This window comes from Anas platyrhynchos, chromosome 3, assembly GCF_047663525.1.
Source record: "Anas platyrhynchos isolate ZD024472 breed Pekin duck chromosome 3, IASCAAS_PekinDuck_T2T, whole genome shotgun sequence".
In the NCBI taxonomy this organism is placed as follows: domain Eukaryota; kingdom Metazoa; phylum Chordata; class Aves; order Anseriformes; family Anatidae; genus Anas; species Anas platyrhynchos.
In genome coordinates, this window is record NC_092589.1 from 36810647 (window position 1) to 36823903 (window position 13257).

The window sequence follows — 13257 nt, forward strand, 5'->3', positions numbered from 1 at the left end:
TTCCAACTGGCAAAGGCTCTGGGAGCGTGGGTGCTCTGGAGCACAGGACTTTGATTCAAAATCCTGACTTTCTGGGCACACATTGTAAATTGCTAGTGAGCTCATTTACAACAACAACAACAAAAAAATATCCCAGATGATTCAAATGAAAAGGACTCTCCCTTTTACTTTTGGCATGTTTCTTACAAAAAAGATTAAAAAATAAGAATCATTTCAATGTTATTTTACCCCATTCTAAAGCATAGTACAGAAACCTATGGGGGTATAGTTTCCTTCTGTTTGTGATCTATGATATTCGCTGTATTTTTATTTCAATAATGCAAAGTGTTCTTTTTTTTTCCTTTTTTTTTTTTTCTTTTTTTTTTTCTTTTTTCTCTCTAAACAAGGCACTAATTCTCTAGCTTAAAGAAATATTTAGAGATCAGCCCTTTACAGCTGAGGAAGTAGATAGTGTGATCCAAAGCAAGCAATACAGATTTTGGAAGCATTTTATGAACTACGTTTTGGGCCACTTTTGTAGCATAGCTGCATTTTTTATGCCATGCTTTTTAAATAAACAGATTGAGAGTGGCAGAACTAATGTATGTTTATGAGAATAAAATAATAAAACCAAAAATATGACATAATAAGTAGTTCTTACCATTTTACAGAGAATTCTGAAGTAAGAATTCTAGACAGCTATGCCTTTATTCACAGGACTGATCATTCATAAGTGAAGTCAAGAGCATTTGTTTTCCATTTTGTTGTAAATTTAATGAATGACAATGTGACATTGTAGTGGTTATGATGAAAGTCTGTTTGACCTTTTTTCCCCCTTTCATTAAATAAATAAATAAATAAAATAATCTGAAGACATTTCTTGTGAAGACATTTCTAGATTCAAGTGAGAAAAAAAGAATGAAGAAAGAACTACAGCTTGTTCACAAAATATCTTAAAAAATCTAACAGTCTGAACTGCAATGAGTAGCCTACTGACTTTATTTCGAATACCCTGAAAGTAAGCAAGTGGAATGAAGCTCATAGTTATACTAAACATTTATTACAACAAAGTAAAGAAACATACAAAATACCATTTTGTATGATATTAATACTTATTTCCAGGGCAATCACTAGCATTTATTTATTGCAACTCTTGTACAGAGCCAAAGCCTATGCATTATCGTGACCAGAGGTGAAAAAATAGTATTGGTTCTACATATGCACTCAGTAGATCTAGTTTCATTCTGGCATCCATCTTCTACCAAAAAGTACCTGAGAAAAGAATCTGGGCAGAGACAACAAAATTAATATGTACTTAGTGCATGGAGTTTTGATTGACATGTTTTGTACCTTTGATCAATGAATAAATACAAAAATTGGCATGGAACTGTCTTTCAGAAGACAAATTTTGCTTTGACCTCTCTTGAATTGATGAATCAGAATAAGAATTAAACACACAATAAATATACATTAAAATATATTTAGTAACACTTACTAACTAATTTCCTCCTTACAACTAGACTTTTGTAAAAGTTTAAGACTTTTGAAAACAACTATGCATACTTGAACTATTTATGTATATGTGTATGCATACATATGCAAGCCAAGATACAGTTTATTTAAGTTTAAACAGAAGATATCTTAAATCAGTAGAAATGTCCAAATAGCATTTGAAATCTATAATGACCCTAATTATAATTTCCCTTCTGGCCGCATTAAAAAAGCATCAATCAAAAAAAGAATATTCTTTCTGGAATCCCCTAAAGTACTAATCCCCCTAAGAATTGTTATCAAGTGGTGACTGAATAAAGTGCAACATAGCATGTTGTGCTATCACCTTTGCCATGTTTCTTTTCCTCTTCTGTTTGTCATAACAATCTGATCCATCTCTCTCCCATTCAGCAATATTATTTAAGTTTCATTTTATGTGCAAAAGTAGATGAAAACCATAGACATTTTCCAGAAATAGTAAACTGTGTGTGATTTTATCAGCCCTCACCTGACTCTATACTTTTGTTTGGACTATCCATTTGTATATTTATTCTTTAATTTGTGCAAAGTCTCCAGATAGTGAGTAGCTCCAAACTCAGATGGTCAGTCTCAACAAACAAATCTGTCATAAAGGTTTAATACGTAACACAGCAAAAGACTCTCATTAGAGACAGAACACTTAGACGTTATCTGTTGATGTTTGTAAATGCTCTAAAATGATCATGACATGATGCTCAGACAAACCTAAGCCAGCATGGTCAGAAATATTATCACCAAACAAAAGCAAGCTCAAAACGTATATAAAAATATGGAAAGGTATTTTCAATGAAATCTTGCCTTTTCATGCGACTAGTTGATTATACTTTTACCTGGTTGTTAAGTTCACATCAGTTTGTTTACCTGTGTACACTGCATGCAAGAACATGTACAAATGCAAAACTCAGAGCATGACATTTAACATTTTCCTGCATTTGAACTGTCTAAAAAAAAAAATTTTTTTTTTCAACATTCCATTTGGCATACAGAATCAATAAGCCAGTCCGACTGCCTCATGTATATATTAGTAATTCTCCAGCAGTGTCTTCTGCTCTCTGCTTGAAACTATGTCACCCATAAAAAATTCTGTACACCCGAGTCTGCTTTCCATTTTAAGTCTATATTAAAAAAAAAAGAGAGATCTTTGAAACAAGGGCATTATCTGGAATTTATTACTGACAAGGTTAAACCTTTGTGGTCCTTTTTGCTGATTATTGATTCTCAGGAAATGTATCTCAGTCAGCAGTATTTAAATTTGGTTCTGAATCTTAATTGCAAGGGCATTTGTTCCAAGCAAGAACACATTTTTGAAAAACATGTACTATATGAACCTGAGTAAACATACCTATAAGATAAATTTAAACAACTTAAAGTTTTGTATTGTCCTAATGTAGCTGAAGTCCTTGAAGGCTATTTTCCCATTCTGTGTCTTATTATAGGTAGAAACTCATTAAAGGCAGAAAGTCTTCTCTGTGCTTGTCTTTGGAGGATTGGGATGCAAAATTCCTTGCTATTATCTCAAGAGCAACCTTTTCTGACAAGGTAACACTACATATATTGTGCTATAAAGATAAAAAAAGAAAAAATAATCAACTGCTATACCTTTTAGTTATGCATTTATGAAACAAGGCCTCCTGTATGTATGCTATAGTGCAACTGTATGCAGACCGTACATTCTTAGTTTTCCTTTGCACACTTCTGTTAAAAACCTTTATCAGCTGTGAACCCATTTCTGCCTATGAGACTACTAACTTCATAACAAAAAGTCAGACAGGAAATGTTAGGAAGTGAGGTTCATGGCCTTGGCATAAATAAATAAAATAAAAATCAATGTCCCTACACAAACTAAACAGCAAGGAAGATCACAAAGGAAAATTCAACTGAGAGATTTTTACGGTGATGTTAGGAAAGTATATCTTTAAATGAATATATAGGTTATTTATGTATATTGTAATAAAGTCCCCGAGAATGGCTCATCTTGTGAAAGACTAGTTTTGTAAGGGTAAAGAGAAACTAGCCATTAAGGTTATTTAATTCCTTATGTAAAGAAAAAGAAAGATCCTTCTATATTTTTATACAAGAAATGTTTACATAATGCTGGTTCCTCATCCTTGATATGGATATTGTTTAGTTTCTGAATTAAAACAAAACAAAGCAATCAAAACCGACAACGAAAAATGACAACTTTAAAGGTAGCAGCTTGCTGCATGCCTCCAGAATCTCCTGGATGGTATGGGAAATGTTTAGCACTGTTAGTTTTCTTCTGGAGCACTTCCAAGTTAAATTAAAATCATTGTCAAAATTCTTGCAGCTTCACCTTCATTATCATTAATATACCAAACAATCTCAGAACAGTTACTACTACTTTATATAGATGAGGCACAGAGATTAAATAGGTCCGTCCCACAAGATTGCTCAATTTTTCAAACCTCGAAATTGAATATAGCTATTTTGAAATTTTAGCCATTAGAAAATATTTTTACGTTATGCATAGAAAGTTCTTATATTCTGCACTGATATTTTACTAAAAGCTGTAAGATATTACAACACATAAATGAATAGCATGTTCAGTAAAAAAAAAAAATTAAATATTTGTCTTTTAAGACATTGATTAATTGTGTGTTAGAAATGCAGGCTCTCTCTTGACATATGTCAAACTAACACTGCAGCACAACACTTCTCAGTACAAAGAATGTTTCTTGAATTCTATTTAGATTGTATATCTTTTAAGAAATTTTTAAGAAATACTTTTTTTTTTTTTTTAAATTTTATTCTGCACTATTATACAACACTTCTTTTTGCCTGGCATCTGTCTGGCATTCCCATCGTTTGCATTTACTTTACTTCAGTTCCTCAAAGCTGAGACTGCAGAAACACAGCCAGCAGCCTCATACAGCTTTTCATGGAAAACTGCCATTCTAACCTGGCACCTAACTTTACTTTATTATTCACTATGAAAACTTTAAAACTCTGAGATGAATTTAAATATTTATGCCAACAAAGAAACTGATGAAAACTATCACCACAAAAGAAGAAAATGAAAAACAAACAAACAAACAACAAAACAACAATGTAAGCCATTACTGAAGTAGCTCTTCTTGTGAAAGCTCTGATGTTCTTTGCTTGCCAGTCACCAATGCCAGCTCATCTTTCAACTCTTGGATCTCCTTTTGCAGTTGGACAACCATCTACAAACAGCAAAGCATAAAGAAAGCATCACCTACAAATTATTATATAGGTTATGTATTTTGCATTAAAAGGTTAAGTTTAGTGAAATATTTACTTTGCTTTCCTCTTTGTTTTAAACAGTATTTTTTTTTTCAGAACAGAAATACACCAAATAAGAAATAAGAACTTAAATACATCAAGCACATTTTTTTTCCTTTTCCATTTATAAAAACAAGAAAAGTCATCCAAACTCCATAAACTTTATGTGTTAGAAGACATGATTGTACAGAAAGACTTCAACAGACTACTTGCAAGAGAAAAAAAAATCACCATAGGAGGAGCAAAAACATTAGTTTTACTTGCTAGTGATGAAAACATTTAAAATAGAACTCATTGATGTCTGTTAGAAAGAGAACTAAATACCAAAAGTGATTTTTCTCTTCCCTTTAGAAACAGAAATTCCAAAACAATATCAGCATTTTAACCTTACATGTAACAATCCACTCTTAATAGAAGTATAGCATACAAATTTGCAGGATGTATCAGTTGCTGATACAGCAAATATATAATTATTAAATTACTACTTCAATTATGAGAATGCAATTGCTTTAATGAACAGTAATGACTGAGAATGTGATCTGCAGAACTGTACTGGAATTTTAAATTTTAATAGTTTATTACTGGAAAATGTATTTTGGAAAAATATTTATATAAAAGACATATTTTAGAAATCATTATCCTCCCAAGGTCAAGTTCCACAACTCAAAAACAGTATGTGAGTTTAAAACATGAATGAACGAGTTCTTGGTTACTTTAAGATGTATCATTTTCATGATGCATCACCTTATAATGGCTCAAATGCATCAGAAGTCCAATAATATTTTTAGATGGATATGAGTGCACTGATACTCAAAACCTTTATGGACATGGTCTTGGGCAACCAACTCTACGTGTTCTGCTTGAGCAGAGGTTTGGACAATGACCTCCAGAGGTCAACCTCAACCATTCTGCAATTCCATGTACAGAATACGTTTCCAAGAAAATAATGTTCTCGTGAAAAAATGAATTATTCCTGATTTTATATACACTTTATAGCAAAATTATTGTTTAGACTCTAGACATACCTTCAGTGGATATTAGAATTCCTTCAAACACTTGTATTAATTTTAATGTTTAACTATAATTTTCTCAATTTTGAGTGAATTTACTTAAATATATATATATATTTTACACATACATATAAATATTTTTTTTAAACTCTAAAAATGCTGGTAACATATTTGTTACCAGAAATTATGAAAGGTTAATTTTGTCAAAAATACTTCATCTGAGATTCTATTAAGATGGTGAACTGCTAGTTACAGATATTGCAAGAATACTTCAAGAATATTGCAGGCCAAGCATTTTCACCTGATTTTAGATTGCCTTACTCTGGTGCCACATTTTGACACAGTCTATGCCAAGAGTAAATAAAATAAAATAAACCTGTGGATTCAGTACAAAAAAGTAGATAGTGGGAGTGATAGTACCCTTTCTGAAGTACAAATTAATTAGCACAATTAACCTCTATCTGACAACAACATAAACATTATTTTCAAGGTGTGGATGAAATATTGATTTTCAAGAAGTATTAAAAGAAACAAAAATCTACAGTAGGATAATATTTTAATTTATATTTTTAAATGAATACCAGAGGAGATTAGATTAGATTTAGTTCAGGCTCAACAGTTTGGTTTTCAGTTTAAATCAAATCCTTTGGTTGTAAGTGAGAAAAGTACAAAGCTAAGTTGCTTAAGAAGGAACAAGAGTACATATGCGACTTTTAGTAAGATATTGAAGATATTGAAGTTTCCATTATGAAGAGTTGAGCTTACACAGCAATCAGACTTAGATCTACCAAGAAGTATTCTGCACTCTATTTATAAAACATACGTTCAAATTACAGATGATAAATAATGCAAATAAATGACATAAAATCATAAATTCAGCACTTTTCTAAATAATCAGGTTGCACACTGGGAATATACTTTAGGTAGTTAAGATGGGCAACAAATTCCATAGTGAGCACAGAGCCATATAAAGCCTAGGTACCCATGTTCCCCTGCCTTTTCCACAAGAGGGGATGGATTTCTAACCCTCCCGAGTCCACTTTTGCTTTACTTGCTAAATGATCCTGCAGAGTGAGACATACCAAACTTGTGGAGTATAGCTCCACAGGATGTAGTAAATGTTCAAGAGCCTGCATGTGTTCCACCTCAATCAGAGGCTTCTGTGGCCATGGAAGGAATGTTTTACATGATTTGCTACTACAAAGCCTACATGAGAAAGACAAAAAGGACAACCAGAAAGTAAGAATTGTTCAGTGCCTGCTGCATTTTTTTTTCTGTGTGTGTGTGTGTTTCACAGAGACAGAAGGTATGCTGAAATGCATCTATAGTTCTTACTTTGTATCCATCTAAGCAGCTTTGGCACGAGAAGTGTAACCTCACTCAAATATTTCCCATGTCAGAAAACAACATTGATACACAACATGCTGATCCAGTAGCTATTATCATCTGCTATAGTTTGCTGAATTGACAATCTTTAATAGGTGTATTTAATATTTAGAAAAATATTTTTTCTAGGTAACATAGAAAATTACATTAAATAAACTAACAAAGGTTTATTAATGTAGTAAAGCTTATCATTAAAGAGCACATCTTCAAACAAATAAGGTATGCAAAACTAGAGGTATATAAAATATTTCAAAAGGAAGACTAACCAAATTTTGAAAACAAAAACTTAAGGTACATTTTTGTTACACAAACCAAAAGAAGAAACATCTTTTCTTTAAGTTGCAATGCTTTACCAACATGGATTACTACCTTCATCCTTCCCTGCCTAAATCCCTGATTCATTCCACAGAGTTCCTCTGCTGCCCTTTGAGATGTGATCATCAGCCTAAGGATTTAGTGTGGAAAGTCTATTTCTACATCTCATTTACTTGTCTTCCTCTTTTTCTTAATGGTAACTTTACAGACTTCATTCTTCCTAACTAATAAAATGTTCCTTGGACCAATCTCAAGGAAGGTCTGTACCTGCATGTTTCTTAGATTTTTAGTATTCAAACTGTTCCAGTGCAGTAGTGTGCCTTATTTCTGTAGAACTTGACAATAGAAGGATTCTATGAATGACATCACTACAGCCTTCCTGCTTTAAATTTCCCTCCTGTTCTCAAATTTGAAAAATGAAAGCATATTCTGAAAGAATACAGTGAAAGTCTTACAGAACCAATCACTATAGACCTTTGAAAAAAATTGAGATGACACCACATCTAAATTTTCATAGAATACCCTTGTTACAAATGTTTTTGTATAGAACTCATATCTGTTAGCAAAGAAGCAAGATAAAAGAGTTGGTCTGTGTAAGACCATAGTGTGTAAGGTCATCTAGTCTAATTGCGTCTCAAGGCAGGGCTAAATAGGTCACATTGCTCAGGGCTTGTCCAGCTGTATTTTGATTACCTCCAAGGACGGAAAGTCCACATTCTGCCTGGGAAGACTATCTCAATATATAACCACCCTTATGGTAAACATGTTTCCTAATCTTTAATTTTTTCCAAATATAAGTAAAATTTTGTGTGGTGCGACGTGTCAATTGCCTGTTGTCCTATCACGGTTTATCATTCAGAAGACTCTTGATTTGAGTCTTTGTACCTGTTAAACAGACATAAAGTAACAAGATCCCTTTATTCTTTTCTTCTTAAAGGTGAATAAATCCAACTCTGAGCCTTTCCTTATATAATAAGGTGCTCCAGTCCCTTGATCATCTTGATCATGTCCCTCTGCTGGGCCTTGCTTCCGTAAATCAAGGTCTAGCCCCACTGCTCTCAATGCAGTCTCTCAAGTCCTGTATAAAGGGGAATGATAACTTCCCTTGACCTATAGTCTCTCTAATACAGCAGAGCGTTTAGTTGGTCTTCATCACAACATCACACTATTGACTTATGTCTACAAAGCTGCTTTCTACGTTACTGGTGTCCAGCTGTATTGCTGTATAGGGTTATACCACCCTATTTAGCCTTTACCTTAGTTGAACTTCATTAGATTCTTCTCAGTTGATCATTTCTTCAGCCTATCAAGCTCTCTAAATAGTAGCCTTATCTCCCATATTACTGAGCGCTACTCCCAATTTGCTATCATCTGTGAACTTTTTGAGAGTTCACTCTGTCAAATCACTGAAGTTGCTAATAAGGACACTGAACGCTATTGATCCAACTACACAAGGGATCATTGTATCTCTGATCACATTCATTTAAGCCTAGCAGTTCAGCCAGTTTTCCACCAACCTTATACAATCCATATATCATCTCTTTCACTATGGGAATGCAATGGAAGAAAGTGTCAAAAACCTTACTAAACCTCAGATAAGCAACATCCACCACTCTCCTTGCTCACATAACCAGTCATCTAATTGTAGAAGGCAATCAGCTTTGTCATGGATCTTTTACTCTTCATAAATCCATACTGGCTTCTTTTAGTCACCTTCTTGTTCTTCAAGTATTTGGAAACGACTTCTAGAAGGATTTGTTTCATAATCTGCCCTGGGACTGCGGTTAGGCTAACAGTTGTACAGTTCTGTACATCTCCAAACCTTCCTTCTCACCTTCCTTGAAGATAGGCATGATATTTGCCTTTTTCCAATCATCGGTAACTGATTGCCATGACCTTTCAAAGATACCAAATAGCCTCACAGTGACCTTGGCCATGTCTTTCCGCACCCTCACATGCATCCTATCTGATTCTTTGGACTTATCCTTGTCCAAGTGGCCTAAGTGTTCCCTAATGTTTCTTCCCCACTGCAGAGAACACACTGCTAGTGAGACCTGTGGGCCTGATGTCAAAACTTTACAAGTAACAGCTGAGGCAAAACAGCCTTTTCAATGCTATGTGTTAGTAGGTCTACTGCTCCATACTGAGCTACAGGCTTACATTCTCCTTAGCCTTTATGTTGATGTCAATTTACTTATAAAAGACCTTCTTCTGACCCTTTGCATTCCATGGTGGTTTTAACTACCACTGAGATTTGGTTTTCTCAATTCTATACCTGTCAAAAAATATAATGAAATTTGGATTGCTTTCACCCAGGTGTATAGCCCTTCCAGTGCATTTTGGGATGGTTAAAAGCCACCATGCCAGATCATTCACTGCACTGCTTGCTGTACCAGAGAAGCGTCATTAACATCACAATATGCTCAATGTATTCTGCAGAACACATTACGTATTCTAATTTCAAAAGTGCTTAACTAACAGCAGCTACCAGTAACGCACAGTATTGGAGGAAAATTTAATTATAAAAAGAGCTACAAGAACCATCATCCACCTATATGGTAAGTTTTATACAGCATGTACTATGTATCTACGCTATCCCAAATTGTATGTATGCTAATTGATGTGGCTCAACTACACAAGGGAGGGACACTGCAAGTTACTTTTTAGGGGTTTTATAAAGGTTCATTTGATCATTTGATTATTATTATCTCCAAAAGAAATGCTAAGAATAGCAGCTATTTTATAGATAAGATGGGAACCTGCATCTAAAAAAAGATTTAAATGAATTCGTTAGCATAAAATTTTCAACATGCATATGATTGCAATTGCTTATTGAAATTAAAACCAAGCAATTTCCTTCCCTCTATCTCCAAATAACTCTCACCAATCTGGGGTCAACTTCTTCATTAAGAACTGCTTCATTCTTAATAAGAGCAACTCGCTGTGCGAATCTACAGGTTGATATAGATTCCTGGAAGAAAAAAAAAAAAAAAAGAAGAATTTCAGTTAGCTTTGCACCAGGTAACTGGAAAAGACTGCTGCTGATGTTGAATTACATTTTTTTATTTGGTGTATTTTACAGAAATAATCTGACATTTCATATTCCAAAAAACAATATTCAAGGAAAAGATTATCCTATTAATGATACTGAGGTTAAAACTGTCAAAATTGTAACATGTATTTTATTGAGCCAGTCAATCTACTGATCAGCTTTGTTTTGAATGAGCCCCTAGCTGGCACTAAAGGATAACAAAGCCACAACACTATTCAGAGGGTAAAAAATTTCAAATGATGAGAAAAAGATGAAATTACCTAAAACTTTTTTTTTCTGTTTTTGATGAAACTGTGACCAGAGAAGCATATGTGAAAAATGCTGGGAAGAGGTGAAGGGAAAGATCAGGACAAGTAAGGAACAAGTTAGGAGAATTAAAACTAGGAGGGATATGGTAGAACTATGATACCAGGTAAGAAACTGTCAGAGAGCAGAGCAGTGAACTAAGTTAGAGTGCAGGAGGACTGAAAGTCAGAAATGTAAAGATACAAGATGAAGTTTGTGGAGGAAACTCTGACAATCAGTGAATGCTCCCATCTAGTGCAGAGTGAAATAGAGGATCCTTAATTATTGTTCCCTCCTTTGAGATCATGCCAGAATGCACTAGGGAACTTACCTACCTAATGAAAAACAAACAAACAAACAAACAAACAAAAAACAACAAACAAAGACAAGCAACTGATTTCAGTTAGGTTAGAGGTTACAATGATATTTGATAAGGTGTATGATAAAATTTTCTGAGATGTGCCATTCTGACATTCTTAAAATATAAGAATTTACATCAAAGTCTACATCAAGAGAACATTACTATTGGTGTATAATTATATCTCTGAATCAAAGTAATTCTGCAGTTTTCTTTCCTTTAACATATGGAAATACTAAATTAAATATATGATCAGGACTTCTCTTTCCATGCTTGGAGGGGTGGTCTCTGAATTAGGGTTATATGATGAAAAATACTGGTGTTTATTGCAAAAGTCATAATATATATACAGAAACAAATGGGAGAGGAGGATCTTACTATTAAAACAGCTGCACAATAGCCCTAGCTCTTAGCACTTAGACCTTGTGTTTGCCTCCACCATGCAGGTCCCATGCAAAGATAACCAGACTATGTAATTTTAATTCTTATATATTCACTAGGTACAACTCTATATACACTATACATATATATATTGCCATCAGACCTCTTTGCCCTGTTCAGAGTGAAGTATATGCTAATTTCTTGAGTGGTTAATCAGTTCAGCCTTCAGCATTCAATATGTAAGCTCATGACCTGTTTATCCTACGTCACCAAAAGGTAGTAAAAGCTAGCAACTACTAATTTCCTAATCATTTTTTCTACCATGCTTATTTCTGCAGAATCTGAGGGCTTCATCAAGATTTATCAATTAACACTCTAGGTATTGTTTTGCTGCAAGGAGTTGGAATGACCACACTTAACAGAAGGGAAACAAAAAGTACCAAAAATTAGATTTTTCTGATCAGTATCATTATACATGTATGACCTTATGTTCAAAACAGACCTTGCATTCAACTTCACTTGTAACTATAACAATTGATATGGCTACAATTCAGAGTCAAGACCTTTTTTTCAAGCACTCCACAGAAGTAGCAGGAAGAATGTGATGTAGGTGATGTAAAAAGATGTATATGAACTCTTTGGAAGAAGTAGGAATATAACCTATGAATGTAACCAATATTCTATTTGTCCTCTTCATGAAAGTGCCCTTTCTTACACTGAATTCTCTGCTTCATTGCTTTCACTGTTAGAGACAAAGCTAAGTCCTTAAGAAAGTTGCTTTTAATATACAGCTTCATTTCATAGTGGGGGGTAAGGCTGTCTTATGTTTCTTTTTGTGAATGAAATGTACATCCAGTGGATAAACAAACAAACAAAAAGCCAAACATAACTCTGCGTAATGTCTCACAGAACTCCAAATTAAATTAGGCAGCTGTCCTAATTCTGATATTTTCAAATGTCTAGTAATTACTTGAACATCTGTCCTAATATTACCTGCATAAATCAGATTCGGGGAACAGGGTAAATTTTTTGTTTATTTTTGGGAGGACTGAAGAAGGTTTGTTTTGTAGATGGCATATGGTAAAGCAAGAAAATGAAAGGTGTCAGTATCCTACTTGGGATAACTACTGTGCCTAAATACTCCCCAAAATAGAAGCTTAAATTGCAATTTGAGATGGATACACCCGATGAATTGATGTATGAAAGTGTGCCTATACCACACAGTCAAAAAAAAAAAAAAAAAAGAGTATTAATAAACTTATTCAGTTGCATCTATAACCAGGCATCATGCTTGCACAATTATGTTATAATAATAACATAATAATAAAATAATAATAATATAATAATACAATTCTAAACTTTCTGTTTCCATTTAAAAGCAAAGGCCATTTTCTAAAGAAAAAATGTCTTCAACTAGATGAAGTACAGTTTTGTAAAATGCTTTCCATTGTATTTCAGAAAACAGCCCTAAACATACTATTTTTTTTCTTTTTTATTCACATTAAGAAATCTTTGATGTGAAAATGGAAAATCAGGAAATAACTATATTAGAAATGGATTTGAGCAGTGTTCTAGGTATGCACATGACAACATATTTTGTTAAATAAAGATAGGAAAACATAACTATTTAGAATTCACAAAGGAATACAGAAGTATTTAAAAAAAATCCAAAAATCCTAAATCATTCCATCTAATTA

The 13257-nt window shown here is 33.6% G+C and overlaps 1 protein-coding gene across 4 annotated transcripts in view; it reads right to left on the reverse strand.

The window, feature by feature from the left end:
- The window catches only part of KIF6 (kinesin family member 6), a 178424-nt gene that overhangs the window by 113416 nt on the left and 51751 nt on the right, over positions 1-13257 (reverse strand). For all 4 annotated transcript variants that reach the window (XM_027454038.3, XM_027454040.3, XM_013103400.4 and 1 more), the window contains 2 exons: positions 10369-10455; positions 4591-4694 (listed from right to left, as the gene is read on the reverse strand). In XM_027454038.3, coding sequence (XP_027309839.1) covers positions 4591-4694; positions 10369-10455 — 191 coding nt within the window. The remainder of the gene's footprint in view (positions 1-4590; positions 4695-10368; positions 10456-13257) is intronic.